Source organism: Corvus kubaryi, unplaced genomic scaffold, assembly GCF_017639235.1.
Source record: "Corvus kubaryi isolate FWS band 111438036 unplaced genomic scaffold, C.kubaryi_AGA036_p1.0 66, whole genome shotgun sequence".
Taxonomy (NCBI): Eukaryota; Metazoa; Chordata; class Aves; order Passeriformes; family Corvidae; genus Corvus; species Corvus kubaryi.
In genome coordinates this window covers 19,269,161-19,292,292 of record NW_024582054.1, presented here as the reverse complement: position 1 = coordinate 19,292,292, position 23,132 = coordinate 19,269,161, and the positions used below count along the sequence as shown (strand labels likewise).

Genomic DNA, 23,132 nt, shown 5'->3' with positions numbered 1-23,132 from the left:
ATGAATATAAGTCAAAACAGCTCAGCATACTGTAAATATAGAAAAATTAAAAATATTAGAACACACTGAAAAACTGCTCTTGTTGAAGCATATTCCCTTGCTGATTAGTGATTAGTGAGTTTTAATACATACTGCTACTGTAGCATTCCTGTGTATGCTTGCCAGTTTTGTAGACATGTTGGGGCTGACAACATTTGGTTTAGACCTTCAATTGAGTGTAATTTTAAACATGCATTTCTAAAGTAAATTTCATTGAGGAGGCCTAGGTGACTGAGTGAAAAAACTAATCACCTTTCACATTTATGTGCAATTGTCATGCAGTTATTACCACTGATTCAAAATGCTTGTTCTGATGTCAGTTTAATTTTTTCTATATCCTTTTGGGTCTTTGACATTTTGACAGTCTTGACTGAGCTATTTTTTATTAATATGTTGTTTTTTTCAACTGTAATTATAAAAGCTCATCACCATCATGTGCCATTGAGCTCGTTGTTGAGCAGCGATAATTGTCTTGTGAAGAATCCTCAGAGATGCATAAATGTGTGGTCATGTGTACTAGAAAGTGTAATAATCTTCATGTGGATCTAAAACTTGTTCTGTAAGAACAAATGTACGTTGACATCTTTAATGTGTGTTGACTTCTCTTAAATATGGCAAATGGTGCTTGCTCTAAGGATGGGAGGAAGAATATAGGTACCTTTTATCTGTATTTAAAAAAGCAATGGTGATATGGATATTTATATGAAAGAACATCTTTAGTCCTGCATATGGTGCCTGGACACTTTCCCTGTCTCACTTGCCTTCTTCCTACTGCAACTTCAGTTTGAGCTGGTGTATATTACTAAATTCTGTTGTCACTGCCTGAAACGAGCACTCTTTTTTCTTCTTTATGGAACCATTAGTCTGGAATCCAAGCTACTGCCTGTTTTCATTAGAAAGCTGAATAGTTTAACTTAAAATTTATTGATGGCTATTTGGCATCCTTCTTACCAACAATTTTTGCTTTTCTAGTTCCAATTTTCAGTTGTCTACAGTGATGCAGGGGTTCTCAAAGCAGTAATATTTGTGATAGGGTGAAATGGCAAATAAAGTTTCCTAATGACTGGGTGTAGATTTGGTCCAACTTACTGAAGATTTTTTTTGTCCTGCCAGCCCACAGTAGCTTTATCTAACTGCTCAGAGAAGGAGATGACACCTTAGAACATCTCTCTTGTGAGAGTGTTGAGTACACAGGCAGGATGCAGTGTCAGGATAGAGACTTTCAGAAGGACTTCATCAAGTAGAAGGACCTAAGAGTCCATGTTCTCTGTCTTGCAGGTCTTGCTCTGAAAGATTTGGTCAGTTCTTATTCAGGAAATCTAGGTGAGAGTTTCTGTCTGCCACCCAAAAAAAAAGTTTTGGCCAAGGTTATAGGGCAGGTGCGCAAGTCAATTGTAATACAGAGTTTTACCAAGGGGAGCGTTGAAGAGTAAAAAACAGTTCAGAGCCATAAGAAAGCTTTCCCTTCTCTCAGTTTCCCGTAAGGACAGCAAGGAGTTTGCTGACAATTTTTGGGACATGACAGTTGCTGTCAACCCCTGCCCTTTCTGTTTTAATGGCATGTCCATACTATGCTGTAGTACCTCTCAAAAGGTAATGATAATACTATGTTGCTGCCATGAGAGAAAATTCCAATGGGAAATTAGAACAATCTTCCTAATTTTTTTTTAAGACTGTTTTGCCACAGCTGTGGAATTGTGCTCAAACTGAATTTCATGTGGCTGAAATTTTGCCTAAGTCCCTGTGCCTACTGTTTCCCATCACATGTGTGCCTTTGAGGGCCTAGATTTAACTGATGAGGAACACAAAGCATGAATCTGAAAGGTCTATGACAAGGACCAGTAACCTCCAGACTCTGCAGGCAAATTTATTAGAGATCAGAAGTGAAGAAGTTTGAGAATCTTACTGTCCTGGAAATGCCTTAGGTGCTGTTCAGAGATTGTAAACTATACATGGATTGCAAGATCCTTTGAGAAAGCATTGCACTTGGGAAAAAAACTATCTGTCATCATGGTAAAGATAATCACATACATTAGTAGCATGGAAAGACAGTTTTTACTGCAGAGAGCTTGCAGTCTAAACAACACAAACTAAATACCATAGTTCTTCTACATCAATAAGCAAGCTGATGATTTGGCTGATGTTCTCCTAAGAGGGCAAGCATTTCAGACAGATGGCCATTTTGTAGAAAGGAGATTTTGGCCTTGCACTGTAAACTGATTTCTCTGTAGCTATCAGTTGTCCAAAAGCCCCATGTAGAAGTTACATTCTTGATGAACGGCTTTATTTGTGAAGGTTTTTGAGTTACCATGCTGACCTAAGCTTTACTAGGAGAAAAACAGGAGAAGACAGCTTGCTGTTGGAACTTCTGTTGTGCTTCACAAGTCCCATAACAAGTTAAGCAAAGTTTTCATCTCTGGTAATGTAATGAGGCCAACTTGTTTATCCTACTTAGTGATCCTGTTTGTCATAAATTGGTTTCCAAAGGGAGGCCAAAATCTCCTTTCTTTCCTTTTTTTCTCCCATCTGATCACAGCAATTTTATTTGTCTTATTAAAAAGTATTAACCGCTTCAATAAGCAAATTATTACACATTTTCAAAATGAATACTAATGGCATGTTTTAATATCTGTGTAGCTACAGCTCCTTCTATTCACGTGTGGGATGCAATGAACAAGCAGACACTGTCCGTACTGCGGTGCTACCATTCCAAGGGCGTGTGCTCAGTCAGTTTCAGTGCCACTGGCAAACTGCTGCTGTCCGTAGGGCTGGATCCCGAACATACCATTACCATTTGGAAGTGGCAGGAAGGTAGGAAAGAGACTGTTCTTGTAGAAGGTGTTTACATTGCTAGAGATAAATTGGCTTGAGTCAAGAGCAATTGTAACAGTAAAGTATCAGCTGATCAAAAATTGCTACAATAAATGCTGTGCACCATGCTCTGTACAGCAAGATCCAAGATGGATGTGTTTACCCATTCTAGTAACTGCTAAATATATGTCCTTTGAAACTATTGGGTAAAGATCAAGTTAGCTCCCTGATTTCCAGTTAGAATAATGTACGGTTTTCTTTTTTTTTTTAATTGTCATTATTATTATTATTATTATTATTATTATTATTATTACTTCATTCTTCTCTAAAGTCTGATTACTGACTAGGTTGTCATACTCCTAAAATTACTCCCAAAAGCTGCAAATTGCAGAAATGTGGTGCCAGGACAGATCCTCTGTGCGTTTTATATAATTGGTGTCTTAAGCTGTGTTTTCAGATCAGCTTTGATCTGTATTCAAGATTTAGGCTAAAGAGATTTGGTGAGCTCCTTTCCTCATCTCCTTTCTGCCTGACAAAGCCATGCCCAGATTATGGACCTGATTCTCTAGTCTTTGAGGTTTACTTCCTCTCTCTTTGGGGTTTGCTGTTGATCAACTAGTAACTCTCAGAACTTTAAAGATCAGCTATTGAGTTAATAAAAAGTGATCTTTCACAGCTTGTGTGATAGATCCTGTGGGGATGGATGCAATGTCACATGTGTATTTATGTAATCTTAGGTAGGATGAAAGATGTGTGGTCAGAACATGCCTGTGCTCATTTTAAGGGTTGATACACGTTCAGAATAACAGCTAAGGATCCCGACTGAGGAATCTTCATATGGGTCAAAATTACGTTAACATTTTTTAATCAGAAATGTGTATTTTTCTCAGCAAATTCAAAATGTCCATTTTCTTTCTGCCAGGTGCCAAAATTGCCAGCCGAGCTGGTCATAACCAGCGTATATTTGTCGCAGAATTCAGGCCAGATTCAGATACACAGTTTGTTTCTGTGGGAGTTAAACATGTAAGGTTCTGGACACTGGCTGGAAGAGCTCTCCTCAGTAAAAAAGGGCTGCTGAGCTCCATAGAAGATGCCCGCATGCAGACCATGCTTTCTGTAGCTTTTGGAGCGGTACGTACCTCAACAAACCATCTGAAAATGCATAAAAACAAACATCTTTTTACCCTTCTGCCTTTATTCAGTTCAGAGAGACTTTTATAACCTGCTAATGAGTATATCAGCTGTTTTATTAAACTCAGTTTAGCATTCCTATTAGTTATCTGCTAGTTAGAACTAGTACTAGCTGTCTTTAGAACAGAAAAGACTGTGGGTTTGTATGTTTCTGGAGAAACAAACATAGATGCTTTGAACTGATAACACACTGCTTGTTATGTAATCCAGGTAAAACAAAACTGAATCTAGACTGCAGGAACCAAACAGTAGAAATGAGGCTAATTTTATGCCCACACAGAGGTGATTGTTTTACAATCTGCTCATGGGTGATCAGAGAGCAGTGTTGTCCTGGGCATTCATTAATGTTGGACACTGTTAGACGACTGCAGTAGGGGTTTCTTTTGCTTTGGGGGTTTTTGGACATGTGCAGGCCTTGTTGCTAAGTTCCACTCACTGCTGTTTCCAGAGCTGCTCTGCATGAGCAGTACTCATCTCTTCAGCTGGGCAGAAAGCCACAGCTATCTTTTGTGAAGTGGTGCTTTGCTTTGATTGCCTGCATTTCTGTCCTGTTTGAACATCTGCCTGGTTGGTCCAGACAGAATTTACACCGTAAGTTTTGATTTTTGAAACTCTAACTGGCCTGTGGTTTCCTTTTTCTGCCACACTATCTTTTTTCCACAGTGATATCTGCCTGATTCAGATGAAGGTCTGACAAAGAAACAGGATTTTTTCCAAATGATAATTTATTGATGCCCAGCCCAGCCATTAGTCAGTGGTTTGGGAAACCTCTGTAAACTTTCTTATGAAGAGACAGATTCTTAGTGTGAGAATCAGGCTGTATGCTGAATGGCCTGAAGTTTGGTATGAGGTTTGAGGATGCAGAGCTTGCAGGGGTTTTGTGAAATGCTTTGCAAACTGAATAAAGCCAAACCTGGTGTGTTCTCCGTACTGCTGTAGGGAGCAGTTCTGGGAGTGCTCATGTAGTTTTTGTCTCAGAAGGAGCTAGTTTAGCTGTCCCTAAACAGAAGTTGGAAAAGCCCAACAGTTAGTGAGTATGATCCGAGGATCTGCTCTCAAGTTCATTTCCAGTCCTCTTTTACTTTATTAGAGCCACACACCCTTCAAAAAAAGGCTGTTGAGCATCAACCCACTTCAGTCAAGGAAAGTGTTTGTGCCACACGTGTACATGATACTCTCAAAACATGGTGGTACTACACGATACTGAATTTGAGGATTCATGTAAGTTACTAAGTTAGTTTTGCTCAATAACCAGTTTCTGTTGGAATCCTAATAAATTGCCCTTAAATTTCAGAGGTAATTACATTTATTTTTATTACTTTTCAAGAGCAGGAAGCAGAAGTAAAGAACAGGTTACTGTAATCCTGCGAGTCTCTTCACTTAACCACAAAAATTACTGCAAGCGTAACATACATAGCAAGGGGTCCAAATTGCCTGCTTGTGCAGAATGTCAGTACTTACTGTGGTACTCTACTTTTTTGCACACCTGATAGGCTGAAAGCACAGATAACCCTTTGGCTGAAGCTTAAGTCGTTGCATTTCTTCTTGCAAAAAGAAATGCAATGATTTTCTTCAAGCTACAAGAAAGCATCTTTCAGACATCAAGAAGGAATATAGTAACTCATTGTTTTGTCCCTAGAGGTCCTTAATGCCTCTTCCACAGTTTCCTCTTCTCCAGCAGCAAATAAAAGCAGTTTAGCCTAAATGCAAATGGTGATGATCTTTATTTCTGAATGTGTTTCTTCTTACCTTATTCAGAATCAGATGATGAGTATATTTTTCCCCTTTTCAGAATAACTTGACATTTACAGGTACTATCAGTGGAGATGTTTGTGTTTGGAAAGACCATGTGTTGATACGAATTGTGGCCAAAGCTCACAATGGACCTGTTTTCACAATGTATACCACACTGAGGGATGGTTTGATTGTTACAGGAGGCAAAGAAAGGCCGTGAGTGTTCTATTTTCTTTGTTTTCTGCATGCACATGTACTCTTTAAAAATGGTTTGGATTCATCCTATCAACACTAGTTGAGGCATTAAAGGTAGAAGAGTAGTCCCTTTCAGATTCCTGACAGGTGTTAAGAAAAAGAGCAGCCACCACCTCCAAAGTGCAGATAACCCCATGTGAACTTCAGCTAGCTCTTTTTCCTGTGGATTATAAGAGAAAGCATTTAGCCTGAAATTTAGAATCATTGAATGGTTAGGGTTGGAAGGGGCCTTATAGATTATCTAGCTCCAACACCCATTTAGCTTTAAGCACTTATAAGTTACCTAGTCCTTGTTGGTTACTTCTTTCATGGAAGATGTACTGAGGTTGTTAACCAAAGTAATTTGCACAGTTGTGATTAAATACATGAATGATATATTTTATAGCAGTATGATGTCTTTCAAAGGAAAGATCTTCTTAGTTATGATCGCAGAGGCAAGCTGTCTTCTCTCAAATCTAAGGTACAGCAAGGTCCTTTGTTTCTGGGGTTGCAAGCAAAATACCTCCTCAACCATTTTAATTTTTTTTGGTGCCTTCCTAATGATAAAAAATTGCTTCAGCTGTAATACAGTCCATCTGATGACATGATAGTGCCCCATTTTGCAGGACACAGGCCACTTATCTTTTCAGACCCAACTGAAAACTTACTTATTTTTGTGCTTGAAATATTTCCTTCCGCTATTTATAAACATTGTTGTGATTTTATTTGGAGGATGTTCTCTGTACTGCTAAGCTTCAGAGGCTCTTGATAATTAGTATTTAACATGAAACAAATAGTAATGAATAAAAATAAGAACCCAGAATTCATCTCCTGTGGGAAAATGAAGTATTGACAGTATGCAAAAGAAGTTTTCATTTAGGAAGATTACATGCTTTTTTCTGCCTTAGTTCACCAGCCTGTTTTGGTAAAATCTTCTTGCTGAGTATAATGATCAATCATATGTCAAAACAGTGCTTGTGGGAAACAAAGAATATACTATTGCAAGGAGTATCAATTTATAATCTATTGTAGTTCTTTTAATAATAATAATAATAACAGTAGTACAAGATCAGTAATTGTGATCAAACATTCTGAAGTTCTTTGTCAGGGATCATTCAGTAATCAAAGCTGTAACACAAGCAGCTCGATATTGTGGAACACTGTATTTTTGTTAGGGGAGATTGAAGACAGATAAGACATGTCCCAGCTCAACTATAGATGCCCAATTTATCACTGTTTCAGTAAACATTGTCTTCTTTTTAGAAACTTTTTATTTGAATGTGTTCTGTACTGTAATACCAGGGTTTTTTGCAAGTGGGAGGGAAATACTTAGTGTTTTCATAATTAATACCTATTGTGTGTTTTTTCTGCTGTATCTGTGTAGTTTATTTTACAGCAGTGAAAATAATAAAGTTTTCACAAAAGTGAAAATCTTCAGTCATTTATTTCACAGAAATAAAACACATACCTTTTCTGTTTCTCTCAACTATAATTTGAAAACCTCCGCCTGTCTGATTATTAAGGTGTCAGTTTGCACACTTAACTGTTCTTTTGACTAGACAAATTCCCTCAAAACTACTCATTCAGACTAATCTTAGCAGTACCCATCTTTCAACTTGTTCTGTAAAGTAGAACAGTGAGGACTTGGAATCAGGTGTGTCTTGCTTGGCTGTGAGGCTCAGCATGTTAACATCAACTGTTCAGTCAAATTGAATCTTTAACAATTTAAAATATACTCAAATGTCTCATTTGCAGTACATTACATTAAATAATGTAGTTCTTTCCTCCATTAATTGTCCTTTTTGTGCCAGCTGTTATGCTCATGGTTCTTCCTGATGTCTTCATAGTTCAAAGGAAGGAGGAGCAGTTAAGCTATGGGATCAGGAGCTGAAACGATGTCGTGCCTTCAGACTAGAGACGGGACAAATCACAGACTGTGTTCGCTCTGTTTGTAGAGGCAAGGTAAAGAAAGCTGCCTGTCTGTAAAATAAAGCTTATCATTTTTGGGTTGATCTCTAATACCAAATAAATTAGTTCTGCTTTCTCTTGTAGTTAGTATTTGAAATTAAAGGCTAAGCTAGAACTGCAACTGATATTGTGGCAGAAAATCATCTACTTTGTGGGATCTCACTCTTTGTTGGGATAATACTCCCTATATATTTTTATTAAAGACTAATTAAAGATTTCTTTTCCATTTTCTTTCCACACTTTAGATATCAAATGTCAAATGACAAGCAGTAACTCAACTAGCATCATGATTTCTACAGAGCTTTGTATTTTAATAAATCAGAGGAGTTTAAAAAATAAGTTTTCTTTGATTATTTAATAACTTGACTTAAGCAAACTTTCTTGACAGAACTACAGCTCTAGATTATATTTTAATTACTGTTCATCGTGAGAGGTTAATATATTTTATCAGAGATAATTTCACTATTGTTCAAGGGGAAAATTCTCGTCGGGACACGAAATGCTGAAATAATTGAAGTTGGAGAGAAAAATGCAGCATGTAACATTCTAATTAATGGTCATATGGATGGACCAATCTGGGGCCTGGCAACGCATCCGTCCAGAGATTTTTTCCTTTCTGCTGCAGAAGATGGCACAGTAAGACTCTGGGATATTGCTGAAAAGGTAGGTATTGGAGAACACTTGTTTAGGGAAAAAAAATAGCCTTTTGATGGTGTTGCAGACTTGAAATTTGTTTTTTATTGTATTCTGAAGATAATCCATCTGGTGTTGTTAGCCTGTTTACAGACTATTAGCATAAGATGCCTTTAAAATATGGACAAATAGTAACAGTTACTATTCTGGGTTTTTATTTCTTCACAGAAGATGCTGAACAAAGTCAGCTTAGGACATGCAGCTCGTACTGTTTGTTACAGCCCAGAAGGTGATATGGTAGCTATTGGCATGAAAAATGGAGAATTTATTATCCTGCTTGTGACCTCTCTAAAAATTTGGGGGAAAAAAAGGGACAGAAGATCAGCAATCCAAGATATCAGGTCAGAAAATATAATGCCTTTTCTGTTGTAGTATGCTAGAAATCTCTAATATTTTGGTTTTTAAAAATACAATTCAGTGTTCTGAGGAGCATTGCAATGATATTTTAGAGGGCTAGAATCAACGAGTAAATTGTGGAATTTGTGTGATTACTCCGAAACCAGGAATAAAAAAGGAGGAGGTGGTACATGAAGATAAGAGATAGCATCAGCCAAAACAACTGGTGGTGTGGACACCAGTGACAAGTGGTGTTCCCCGGGGGCTGGTGTGGGGACCGGTGCTGTTTGACATCTTGGTGGCAGCAGGGACAGTGGGAGCGAGTGCCCTCAGCAGCTTTGCCAGTGACAGCACCGAGCATGTGGTGTGGTCGACACGCTCGAGGAAAGGGATTCGTAGGAGGTAAAGTGAGATCAGAAGCTTAGAAGTGAAGACTGGGTTGTGAGAGATAATGGAAATGCCAGTCTGTCAGTTTGCTCTTTGTTGTGTTTGTTAGAAAGGAGTTAGGAGTAAAATTTCGCTTCTGTTTCCTGAGCGGAGGAACAGACCGTTCCTTCTGTGAGATAAATTGGTCGTGATCAGCTAAGGAAAGTTTTGGAGAGCAAAGTGGAATGAGAGAGAAATATAAGCAAACAGAGACCTTGCAGGAGAGCTCTGCTAGGAGTTAGGGGGTTGCTGGAATTGGAAAGCTGTCCCAAGGTATGTTTCAGAGAGAACTGAAGTAAAACTTCCCCAGTAACAGAGAAGGGGCAGTGAGGAATTTGTTCAGCTCAGGAAGCTACTGAGTTTCAAGACTAGAAAGGAAAACTGGAGGAAAGAAACCAGTGTGCAAAGATACATTGGGCAAACAAAAGGTTTGCTTTACATTTTTTTATTCAGCACATTTCATCTAGAAGTTCTGACTTTTCTTCGGTTACAGCACTTCAGTTTTCTAGTTTTAAACCTTGTAAGTATAGCATCAGGGAGTCAGAGTCATCAGGGGCCTGTCACAAGTTGTTAGAGCATGAGATGGTCATGAAATCAGATAATGAACAGAGTTATTCAAGAGATGTTCCCAGTTCACTTTTATGTGTAATCTGTACCAAAATTATTGCCACCTTCTGCTGGATGTGCATTCCCTGAAAATTTAATTTCAAAAGTTATTTTGCTTAGCAGACTAAATACTCTGCCTCCCTCTAGTTCTGGATAGCAGATACTTGAAATGCAAATTTACCTGTACTTCTCAAATATTATAATCTGTTGTAAGTGCCAACCTGTGTTCATGACACCCTTTTATCTGTTCAGGTTTAGCCCAGACTCTCGTTACCTAGCAGTTGGTTCCAGTGAGAATGCAGTGGATTTTTATGATCTGACTTTGGGCCCGACACTAAATCGAATCAGCTATTGCAAAGATATCCCAAGTTTTGTAATCCAGATGGACTTCTCTGCTGATAGCTCTTATCTCCAGGTATCAGTCATTAATTGTTCAAGGTACTGAATGGAAAACATGCTCATGACAGATATTCTGCAAGTATTCTCCTTTGACGACTTTTAACTTTTGTAACTAAGTGTTGGAGTTTGTTGCTGTCACTAGACTTACTTTGCTGTAGTGCTAAGTGGATGCCTTTAGTTTTGAATAGTTTTCCTGGAGATTAAATACAGAAAATAAGCAAAGAAATGAGAGACAGATTTCAAACCCCCTGTGATGTGTCTCTGCCTTTCTACCTCTGATGATGATGGGCTGTCTTAAAGGAGGAGGGAGTACAGTCTGTCATTCTGCAGGGCCTGGGGATCTATGAATTCTTCATCTCCCTGACCAGCACGAAGGTATTACATGTCTTTTTAGTGCTTATCTTTGTGGAGCAGCACCAAAATTATGGTGTTGCAACTTCCAACTATAGGAGGGCTTAAGACATTTCTTAAAATAAAAAAAAAAAGTATATATAATATGCTTTCTATATTTTATTTGCATCTGAGTGGAGAAATAAGCTTCTCTTATCATCAAATCAACAGTTACAGCCTAAGAGGAGCACCTTCGTGTCAGTTTTCAAGATAGGAATTTATTTTGCCTTATTTGTGTATACCCACACACTAACACACTTATGTGCAGAATGTGAGTTGTTTCAGTTACTTTTTATTAATTTGACATTTAAATGTTAAGATTTCTTATGCTTTCTCACTATTGCTTTATGCTTGTGTAGATTTTTTGAGTATTTTCAACTCATTGACTAAGTTTTCTTCATGGCTAAGTTACTTTAGGAAGTAACTGTCACACAAATGCTTTCCAAAGCCCTCTGGAATTATACTTTCATCTTTTGAAACAAGCTAATGTATTGTAAATTCTCTGTGGTCACCTCAAAGGTCTCTACGGGGTCTTACAAAAGGCAAGTGTATGAAGTGCCTTCAGGAAAGCAGCTTGTGGACCAGGCTGTGATTGACAGAATAACATGGGCTACTTGGACAAGGTAAATGGTTCACATATTTACAGCTGTTAAAACACCTGGAACTTCCAGAAAGCACGCTATTTAAAAGCAGATTTGATCCCTTCAGTCAGGTATTTTCTTTTAACACACCCATCTGCTCTGGGAGCAGCTCCCCTAAGTGCAGCACAGCAAAAGGCAGTACAGAGCTGACCCCTCAGCAGAGGGGAGCTGCTTGACCCCTGAGGAATCTGATAAAACTGGTCTCTCACGTGTGTCCTTGTACTCACTGGGTATCTCTAGCTCCTTTGATACAACTCTAGCAGCCTCAGTATTTGTTTCACTGCACTCTGCAAATTATCTGGAATAGTGCACTATTCTTCTTCAAAATAGTGATGAGAGTACAGGGACAATTAAAATATATCAAAACATGGTAACCCAATACATGACTGGGGTAATTCAAGTTTATTTACAGTACTACACTAATGGTATCTGTATAAGTTGCTATTAACATATGCATATTAAAAGGCATACAAAAGTACTTTTAAATACCTTAATGTTATTATATTTCTTTCAAGATATTACATGAAGTATAATATATACACACATAAATGTATAATTTATGTATAAATTATATAAAAATGTATATATAAATAAAAGTATAATATGAATATAATAATATTTTATTCTTATTTCACAGTTAAATAATTTGTTTTCTATTCTATGCAGATCTGGCTTTCTGTGCCTTATTTCAGTCTCTGTTGCCTGCTTTCAATTACTGTCCTCTAATTATCACCCTCAGACAAAAATTGAGAATAAATACTTGAAACTTTTCCACATATGAACCACTTTAAACAATAATAATCCTGCCTATTTGCTGCAGTACACAACTAAAACTGTAAGCTTTTAGAGGGCTCTGCAAGGCTTATTTTGATAGATTTCTGTTTTTTGTTTGGGTAATCAATTTTTGTCACCTTTTTGAGACAAAACCAAGAAACTGGTATTTTCTGACCCAATTCAGTATGTCTGATGTAAACCATGCCTTTCTGCATGTAGTGTACTGTGCCCTGAATTGGGGGGGGGAAGAATCACAGAAAAATTCCCAAATCATTCACCTATTAACAAATGACAAACTTCTTGTGTCTGTGCATTCGTGGGAGTATGCTTATACATTGTAAGCATATACATTGTAAGCAGAGCTGAGTAAGAGCCTTTTTACAAGGCTTTGTGAAGGAACTTTTCTGAAATCTAAAAATAATAGTGTTTTCTGTTTAGGACAGTTTTTCTCTCTCTGATTATAATGAAGAATCTTCACTGGACTCAGAGATACTTTTCTTTAGATTGATACCAAAATATTAAAGAATCAACAGAACATAGTTATATGCAATAGAGAATATAAAATTTTTTGTTTTCCAAAATCTGAAGCTTATTCATCTAAGGCTTATGCTATGATGTTCTCTCTCTAATTGTCCTTTCTTTATCCTTTTTTGTTTTTCTTTTTTTTTGCAAATGCCTCACTGGACAATAGACGTATTATTGATTTCACCTCTGGTTCTCTCACATTGCCATGGGCCACAATATTTTGGGAATTACATCACTGAATCAGTTTCAGAAGCAATTATGGAATGATGCAAAAATTAATTACAGAATAAAAGCTATATAAGATGTGCATGTGTGAGAATAAAATGAAAACATTGCATTTTTATAGAACCAGTTACAATATGAGATCTGCTTTCTATTTCCTGACTCTTGTTTTTGCAGTGGTTTTCAAAAGAATCTCTTGCTGTTCTGTTTCAGTGTTCTAGGGGATGAAGTAATTGGAATCTGGTCCAGGCATGCTGAAAAAGCTGATGTGAACTGTGCTTGTGTCTCTCACTCGGGAATCAATCTTGTAACAGGCGATGATTTTGGCATGGTCAAACTGTTTGACTTTCCATGTCCTGAAAAATTTGTAAGAACTTGTTTTTTCATGGTTATAACAACAAGTACTGTTGGTATTAGGACCTTGGTTATTTCTCTAGAAGACACATGATGGAAATATTTTCTCTCTGAATTTGTAGCTTTATACTCTGTGTAGCATTAGCTCTATAGTCTCATACACATGCTCCACCTCAGAGTTTCCCTACCATTTTCTGCACGAGCTCTTGCTGTAACCTCTTGTAGGTCTTGCTATTGTCTGCCAGTCTGCTTTAGCATAATGCCTGCCTACTGAAAATCTCAAAGCCCTTAGTAATTTCCACCTCTGATCCATTTGACAAATGAGGAAGATAGCTGGTGATTTTAGTCCCATCTGTGTATCTTTATGGATGAAGAGTTTACAGATTTTTCACCAACACTGTTAAATTGTTTCACTGTTTTTTATAATTCATATTTATAATGGTTTTTTATTTGTTTTCACTGTTAATTTTCAAGATTTGAGACTGCACAGGGTAAATATTTTTTTTTTCAGTGTGAGGAATTTTACACAAAACGTAGAAGTTAATCATGTGACAAGATGTATTTCATATTGTTGTGTTAGCTTGAGCTTTGTTCCCAATTTGCAAGTGCTCTCTTATTGCCTGACAATTTAATCTACATTGCAGCTAAATAGTAGTTCTTCTTCAGGAGATCTTTCACATTTGATAACCTATATAACTTTCAAATATTACAAATCTGTGATGCAATAAAAAGGTAGATAAAAACATGCATGCCTTGTTTGATTTAGGAGGGTACAGAATATTTAGACTTTCTCATTCTGTTGTTTGGGTTTTTTTCAGGCAAAACATAAACGATTTTTAGGTCACTCTGCTCACTTAACTAATATTCGATTCACAAGTGGAGACAGATACGTGGTCAGTGCTGGAGGGGACGACTGCAGGTAGGTGTCCTTGCCATTGCTGCCAAACTCTACACACCACTGGACATGGACACTACATAACGTAAAGCTCAAGTTCAGCCTCCAGCCTTTTATCTGTGTGCTTGCTTTCCTGTTTGTACATAGAGAAAAAGATATTTGTGACAAAATAAATATCCCAAATGTTAATGTGAACAGCTAAGATTTAATAAGTTAAAACGTTGACATGAATGTTCAGAACATCATACTTTTAATGGAAATTTATTTTGGCTGTGTTACGCATTTCTTTTAACAACATTGTAGTCTTCTATATTTCATATTTAATATCTTTTTTGAAAACACAGCTTATTTGTTTGGAAGTGTGTGCATATGCCTCATTGAGGGAGACATGGAGACTTGCAAAGAGGACACTGCATGAAGTACCAGGCATGAAATAACCCAGGATTGCAATGTGACATTCTACTGTGCCCTGCATGCGTAAGAAATGACCCAAGACACAGAGCAATCTGTCTCTGACAGACAGGACCTGGAGTCTGCCAGAAGGATGGACTGTCACAAACACACTGAGGCTAGGTTGGCTTCAGTGTCAGATAATCTGGGTTTGTATTCCACTCACTGCCAGATGTTGAAAATGAAATATGTGGATGAAAGGAAAAAGTGAATTGTTAATCAATGTACAGTTTCACAGCAAGTTCTTGGGGTTTTAATTGAGAGATGCTATTTCTGACCTAGTGCTGTACATTGATCTATTTTCAGCATGAATGTTTTTCCTTTAAGTTTTGAGGTCTAAATAGCATAGATTAAAAGAGTATTCCATATTTTATTACTGGGAGAGACCATATATTAACTCTTAAATATATAGTATTTTAATAAATGTTTAATTATTATAATGGAAATTATATTTCTATGGCTGGTCAAAAGGAAACATCATATCTGGTGAAGCAGAAAATAATAGAGTTGATTCCTTATGACTGAAATATTTCCGTATTTAGAGGCCTGGGTCACAGTCATGTCTGGTGAAAGCCGTTGGATATGCATGATCTTCATGGCTAATTTAGTGTTTTTGTTGCACTTAAACATTAAATTAGTTCTATGAGCAAAAATAGATTTGCTCACTTCGCGAGTGCCTTGCCCACTACCTAAAAGTCTAACTCCCAATTTTTGCCTTGTGAATAAAAGTATTCTCAGTGGAAGAGAGATTATTGCTGTGTTACTTGACTGGGCTGTGAGCCTCTCTGCTGGAAATGAGGACCAGGGTGAGGATTTTGTAGTCTTCTTGTTGATAAAGCTTGGGATGTCACCAGTGGCAAAAATAGAATTTCAGAGCAATATGAATTGATTTTATTTTCTCAGCATCATAGGGGAGATTCAGAGAGAACTTTGCAAGCATTATATTTTATACATTTGAACTTTTTAACAGAGTTAGGACTAGCTGGGAGATGTCTCTATTCAGATTTCTCTTCTGATTGTAAAAAATGTCCAATCATCTGCTTCCTTGAATGGACCTGCTGTCACCTCAAGCATTTATTCTATCCTGCAACGTAACTGAGATTCTAAGTTGGAAAGACATTTCCATGGTGATAAACACCTGAACAAAGCTGTGTTTTTGGGTACAAGTGAGGAAGATTTCATTAGCTGTTTGTCTAAATCATGTCATAGAGAAGCATTACAGACAGTTCATATTCATGCAACATAGCAGGGATCAAAAGTCACTAATTATCAGCACTGCTCTCATTGTGGCATTCTGCTGTGAACAGAAAGCTCTCTTTCTGTGCAAGCCAGCGTTGCTTTGACAGTGGCACTTGTTTAGGTCAGTCAATAGGCTTCACTATTATTCATCTCCTGCGTTTTCTTATGCCAGATGAAAAAGAAATAAACCTCATCTCTTCTTGTGTGCATGTTGGTTACAGAGGGAATGGGAGGGCTTGCAGGTAGAAGAGAACAGTTACAGAGCCAAACTTCTGTGCTCTCCTTTTTATGTGCTATACAAAACTAGTTACCCAACTGTCTTAGGTAATATATTTTATATATCAAGCTATAACAAATATTTATTTTAAAGAAGTTGATGAACTAAACGGTTATCAGGTTTCTCAGCATGATGGTTCTTAGCAAAGTCTTGCCAGTCATGCAGCTGCTATTCTACAGGAGCAAAAACTCTAAGGATTTGGTCATGAGTGTACAGGGAGATCTTGCCAGTAATGTTTTTGAGTTTAGGGGAATTGCATATGAGAGTTGTGATTAGACCTGATGTATCTCATAACCTTGTTTCCTGTCTCTGTTGTACATGAAAATTAGTCTCTGGTGTTTATATCTTCTCTTTACCAGAGAAATGGTTTGCAGTGTGCTCTTTGATGGCTGTGATTCTATCCCTTATTAAACACATCTGTGCAGGACTTTCGGACTTGAAGTAAGATCTGTCCTGCCTCTATTTTAAAGTTGCCTTTCATTGGATCGAGATGGATGACTGTTAAGAGCTCCCTCACAGTCTGTCCTACTCAGACTGTCAGATTAAAGTCCGTATTTTTCTGTCTCTGAGTTTTCCCCTCAAAATCCTAGGCTCAGTGAGCTCTTCTGTAGGCCTTCACCCAGTGAAGGAGGTATGTGGATCAAGAGGGTTTTTTCCTGGAATCCCTGTTGCTGGTCCTCTTCTCTTCTCCTCCCTCCCCCTACACCCTTCATTAATGTTGTGCCTCTCCACTGATAATTTGTCCATTGGTGCTTTTCCCCTGAGGAATCCCAAAGGCCACTCCAGAGCTGAAGGATGAGAAGAAAGGGACAGGTGAATTGCAGCAGGGCTGCTCTGAGAGGGGCGAGGCTGAGAGCTGCAGTGGGAGAGGCTGAGCCTCCAGGTCTCCCTGCTTCTTCACTCTCTTCCAAACCTCACTGCTACTGTAAAGGGCTGGGATGGGAGCTGGAAGCTGAGGAGCTCTTCAAAAACTGAACTGCCAGCATTGTTCCTCCTCTTGCAGCCCAAATTGGTAGCTAGTGTTTTCCCTGGTGAAACTGCTCCATGGTTTGCCAGGTAAAATGGTGGCAGCCAGCTGGGAATTATCACAAATGTTGAGGAGAAGAGTAGCAGAGCCTCAGTTGCAGTTTGGAACATAATGTAGCTGTGATTCTCTGCTGAAGTGAAGAGCTGGCTATCAGCATGGTCCAAGTTGGCAGCTTTGTGGTGGTTTTTGTCTTTTTGTCTGTGATGGTGCTTGCTACCGTGCCTCATTTACTGTTTACATTAAATGCTACTGTAGTAACTTGCTAATTGTTGCCACCCATGCTTGACGCATGTGCACATGGGAACAGGCTGCCTGTTCTGATCGGCAGTGGGAGCTCGAGGCTGGATGCTCCACGGAGAAATCAAAGGATGACAGAACCCCGTAGGATAGGTCAGAAAAGAAGCTGGAATGTGGAGAGACTAGTGAAAGCCTTTCATCTGGAAGCATCAGAGAGAACTGAGAGCAGGAGGGCTCTGCCTGAAGCTGGAGAAAGCCTCTTCTGGGGTTATACAGCACCAGGGAAGGGGAGGCAAAAGTTCTTTGTATAATTTAATCACTAGTGGATGATTTTGTACTATAGCTTGTGGTTTTGGTTAGCAGCAAACATACATCTTTGGGATCTTTAGTCAGCAATATTTTTGGTAATAAAAGAAATTAACTAGAAAACTGAGTCAATTAGAATAAAATTACATTTCACTTAAAAAAATAAATATGCCCTTGAAAGCTATTAAGCATACTTAGAAAAAAGAGAATAAGGAAAATCCAGCTCCTAGGAGCAAGGAAATACTAAAAATAAACGCATTTAGAACTGAAAGTTGACATAATGCAGGAACCGAGGAACACAGTTGGGAATTAGGTCAGAGAGAGCAAATTACCCAAATATGTTGAATCATTTAGACTTGAAATCTTTTTTTTTTAAATTCTCAAGAAGGCAGTCAGCATATATGACTTTCTGATTTTGCTAGGGAAAGCAAGAAATGGTGTGAAACTAAAGGATAGGATTTCAGAAAATTAAGGCCATTTTATCACTTGGTGGCAGCTGAGGAAAAGCACACATTCAGAGCAGCTTCTTACTTTGCTCTGTATCAGGGTTTCAGTGTTAGCAAGATTCATTTCAGCATAACTGAACTTTCTACCAGTCAGGTTAATGCTGGCCTGGAATTGTGCTATCAGAAAGCAGGTACACTGCAGGTGAGACACCTCCTCAGTCTAGAACACGACCAAAATAAAGGGCTTCAGTACCAAGAGCAGGATTTTGATAGCATTCAGGAGTGGCTTAGTTTAAAACTATGATCCCCTTCTCTAAGCTGCTGCCTAAACCACCTCAGCCCCACTGTTTGAGCTGCCAGTTTGCCAAGAGACCCAGCGCCCTGGAGCTGGCCTCAAGCAGCTTCCCTGCCTCAGAATGCTGCTCAGAGCCCAGGCTGGATGTGCTGGGCAAAGTGTAAGAGTGTGACAAGAAAAGGATGTTGGCTTCAAATACAGCATTTAATTAGGCAAGGTGACATGTTCCCTGTGTCATTTTCAGTGTCAGAGATGTGACCAGCCTTAATCCTGAAAGTGGTTTTTTTTTTTAAATTCTGTTAAGCTGTAGGCAGTAGTCTTGAACAAAGTGGACCATCCTGTAGACTCTACAGAAAGGGAAGTAAGACTGCAAGTCACAAAATGAATTGCCACATCAGTGGTGTAAACACCCCTAGTTGCATTGCATTTGTGTGCTTTTTTGTTCTTACTGGGTTTTTTAATGCTTCCTTGCAATCTGCTCTGTTTTTCTAAAATTTTTAGCAGCATTTGATTTCTGCTCATGTGGATAGATCCATGTGCTTGCCAAAGCCTGCTGTCATTCTTCACACCACTCACTGTTGGGTGGTTACACGAAGCCCATTTATTTTGTTGGCCCTGGCTTCTGCTCTTCACTTGACTTTGACTTCAGACTTGAATTCTGCATATCTCATTTTAGAAATAAAAATAGAATAGTTTTAGGTGTCTAATATGCATAAAAGCCACAATAGGTTTCCTTGCCAAAATCATTTGCATCTGAGGTGTTTTTCTCAGTGAATTTGATGCTAGAACACTCACCATCCTTTTCTCAGTTTACTAACAGCAAACAAGTCATAACCTTAATACCTTGATCTCTTTTTTAGTTTACTGTGAGATCAGCAATCCAGCCAATTCACTGCTTCTTTGGAAAGTAAAGGAGAAAAAAAGCATGGAACACGTGTTCTCTTCCCCCTCTGTTTAAAACAAAACAACAGAAAGTGTAAGGTCTTAGCATGATGACAATTGGCAATTCTTAAAATTTCCGTAATTCTTATAATATCTTCTTTTTTTTGGAATTATGGAACATAGGGTGGAGGAAACAGTAACAGGAAACCAGTAAACGCACATGGAGAAAAGGCAGAAGAAAGGAAAGCAGAGAAAGGAACACTCAAAAATAGGCAAAGGCAAGATGGAAGAACTGACATGGGAGGTGGTGAGTGGCAAACATCTTGCTTTAAGTGGGAAGTATTCAGTGGCTGCTTGGGAAGTGTGAGGACTTCCTTACACTTCCTTAGGAGAGCAGGAGAGGGCTCAAGGGAAGGCTGCAGGCAACTTTGGTTGCTCTATTTTTGGGAAGATGCAGCCACTTCCACTCACTGCTGTCTCCACTCTTGTACCTGTGGGACACCTGTTTAGAGCTGAGGTTATCCACAGCTGCAGTGGAGGCACGTTGGAACAAAGACAGTGCTATAAAGAGAGAAGTGCTCTGTAGTACTGAGAGCTCAGGCAGAAGAGTTTAAGGATGTATTTCAAAAGGCTACTCATCTTTCCACCTAAACCAAACATGAATTGTTTTAATAGGCCTGCTCTGAAAATGTTCTTTAAACAAAAAATACTAAACCAAAGAAATATTAATACTTCAGAAAACTCTTCATAACCAAGCTGTAGCAATTACTGCCTCTCTTGTTTCTTTCCTATTCAGCAGTTCTTGGTTCTGTTCCCAGGCATTCACAACATTTAAGATGACAGACATGAAAACTGTGGGTTCTATTATGTTTAACCTGAGGTGTGACAGCGAGAGGAATCTGCACACGGCAGTTTGGATCCTACTTGAGCCAAGTTTTCCTTCAGTGGTTCCATGCCATGGGCCTTCAAATATATAGGAACTCAGGTGAATATAATGTAGACCCTACAAATACATCTGAATAGAAATAAATCAATATAAAGTTCTTGATTTTATCCCATAGTAAACCATTACAAAAAAGGAAGTAATTAAGGTAAACTTTAAGTAAAAACAATCCAAACTCATTATAGGTGCTGGGTAGACAACTGGACTTGTAGCAACTCTTTGTAAGAAACACACGATTTGTGCATGAATAGCTGGACTGATCCTTCTCCACCTGCTAGAGGGCAGTTGAGTATGGGACATGAGAGGCAGGATGTTCCTATTGCTCAGTGTGTTTGGATTTCTCTTCCATAAGCCAAAATAGGTGTTTCCTTAGCTTCTGTTGCTGTTTGTGGGATAACTTCAAGACCCTACAAAGTGATTTTGCCCTTAGCAGCACATATCTCGCTCAGTTTGGGCACAGATGTCATGTGAGAGCTTACTGAAAAACAGAAAGAAACCCCAGACCAAAACCAACAAACCTCAAATGTTTTTTGTTTTTTAATGATATCCCCCAAACTATTGTCATGTTTGTTCCAGTGATGTGAAGATATGTGTGATTTGCACTGTTTGTAGAGGAAAGCAGGTTCTATCCACTTAACTGCTGAGTGGCCCCCACATAACGGGTGTTTTAGACCAGAGCATTAAGGCCAGTTGTGCTTTACCAGTTTTCTAAAATGGGTACTTAGGAGGGGATAAATGCCACTGTCCCATCATGTGTGATGCTGCAGAACTCATAAAACTGCTGCTGCCTTCAGCTGTTCTCAGTGGGACTGAGGCCAGAGCTGAGGCTGTAAGGACAAAAATGTAAATTACTGCAACAAGCGTTGCATTCGTGGGTTCTGAAAAAAGAGCTGTAGTAGAGGGGTATTTTATTTTCAGTCCTCAACAGGATTGTAAGCCTTTAGGGAAAACAAAAAAGAAATGTTCATGTAATATCCTCCATTATTCCTTCCTTAGCTTTGGTTATTACTGCTCTTCCTCCTTCTCACAGAAGCCCTTATCCCAGCTCCCCACCGCCAAATAAGTTTATTTTTCCACTGTAGTGGCTGAGGTCAGCCAGCTTTAACCACAGCTTTGCTGTCACTGTGGGCATTTGTAATGCAAAGCCAATCCCAAGCATTCTGTTGCTGAAAATGAATTTTCTATTAACTTAGTTGCAAATTCTTGCGATGGGGGAGAAGGGGGGGATCTTTCCATGCAATGGAGCTGGAAGTGGTACTGCCGTAACACCATGCTTTTTTCAACCACCAGTTGCACCCAGGACATGTGCTACACTGTATTCTTTTGGAATCCAGTAAACATCCTTTCTAAAGAAACTCTAGGCATGAACACAGACACACATTGCATGAAATAAAAATGGTTTCCTGTACTTTTGTGAAATATTGGTGCTGTTAGGTAGTACTTTACACATTTCTGGTCTGTTTTTCCTTTTCTTGCTACTAACGTACCCTGGTGTTGTGGTTTCAGGTGCAAAATAGCTTGAATTTTTTTTTTTAACCAGTATCTGGTAATTAGCTTCATTTCTGCTTCTTAGTTCAGTTATGGGTAAACAGCATAAAGTAATGGAAAAGCTGCATTACTGATTTGTGAAACAAGTTAAGGCATTTTAATGTAAAATTCCATCTCAGCATACACTCAAGCCCAAAATGGTAACTTAGTTTGTTACATTTTTAAGTAAATGCATTAGAACCATTCCCTTTAAAAAAAAATGCACTTTTAGCTTTGTGGCTTGGTTTGTTCACTATTTTTAGCAGAGGAAAAGCAGCAGCTCCTTTTCTCATGCTGAACACTGTGCAACTGGTGACAGCCCAGCACAGCAGTGGAAATGCAGCAATGGGGATGGTTCTGCTTTTCTGCTGCCCTTACAAATTATTGTCTCCTCATCTCACATGGAAAACAGCTTCATGGTGGCAGCTATTTCTGCAAGGGACAGTTAATAAAGGCATTGGGAAATTCTGTAGAAAAATAATGTTCTTTGCAGTCTTTCATCTGGAAACCCATTCCAGCAGTGCTCTGTGCAGTACCAGAGCATCTCCTTTCCTTTCCGCTCTCCCGTCAGGTCACCTTACAAAAATATTTTACTGTAGTTCTTTAAGCTTAAAATCCAGTTGTCTGTTCGGATTTGTTGTTTCATTATGGAGTGTGTCAGATAATCCTCTTGCTTTAACAGGAAAAAAAAAAAAAAAAAAAAGGCATTTTAAACTAGTCCAAAGGTATAGTCATGTATTACTGTAATAAGGATCATGGGTTTAAGTGTACTCCATTCTGGTTTCCACCATGAACATCTAATTCCTGTAACAATGTTGTATGTTTATTTAAAGTATATATATATATATATATAAAAATTAAATGTCAGATTTTTGCATTAATTAAGATTTTTTAAAATTTGAATATGAACTTTGAGTACTTTATTTAAAAAAAAAAAAAAAATACTTTTCCTGGAGTGTTAAGTTTCAGAATTCAAGACTATATTTGTCAAATATAAGTTTAAAATATGTAGCTATCATTGTTTTCTGATATTGAATGTAAATATTTGTAAAAAGAAATTCTTTTGTATATTTTTGTGAAAATGTAGTTCCCCAAAATATAAAAAAGATTTAATAAAAAAGTGCATTTATGTTACTGTTCAACACTTTTCATTACTTTAATATCACTTAAACATATTTATGGACGTGTGTGGATTATTTTTTTACCATGCAAGGCACGGGGAACCTTCTTGAAGAAAACCACAGTGGGCCCAGTAGGAAAAAAGA

The 23,132-nt window shown here is 38.2% G+C and overlaps 1 protein-coding gene across 13 annotated transcripts in view; it reads left to right on the top strand.

Moving 5' to 3' along the window:
* Positions 1–22,593, top strand: part of EML5 (EMAP like 5) — a 111,298-nt gene extending 88,705 nt beyond the window's left edge. For 5 of the 13 annotated variants that reach the window (XM_042048373.1, XM_042048368.1, XM_042048367.1 and 2 more), the window contains 12 exons: positions 1,318–1,362; positions 2,677–2,850; positions 3,773–3,981; positions 5,834–5,991; positions 7,857–7,971; positions 8,452–8,640; positions 8,839–9,011; positions 10,291–10,453; positions 11,347–11,450; positions 13,203–13,356; positions 14,162–14,262; positions 14,583–22,593. In XM_042048373.1, coding sequence (XP_041904307.1) covers positions 1,318–1,362; positions 2,677–2,850; positions 3,773–3,981; positions 5,834–5,991; positions 7,857–7,971; positions 8,452–8,640; positions 8,839–9,011; positions 10,291–10,453; positions 11,347–11,450; positions 13,203–13,356; positions 14,162–14,262; positions 14,583–14,619 — 1,622 coding nt within the window. In that variant the 3' untranslated portion in view covers positions 14,620–22,593. Of the gene's footprint in view, positions 1–1,317; positions 1,363–2,676; positions 2,851–3,772; positions 3,982–5,833; positions 5,992–7,856; positions 7,972–8,451; positions 8,641–8,838; positions 9,012–10,290; positions 10,454–11,346; positions 11,451–13,202; positions 13,357–14,161; positions 14,263–14,582 lie in introns of those variants that run through there. The other 8 variants (XM_042048375.1, XM_042048372.1, XM_042048370.1 and 5 more) reach the window with 4 other exon arrangements.
* Positions 22,594–23,132: the final 539 nt, after the last annotated feature.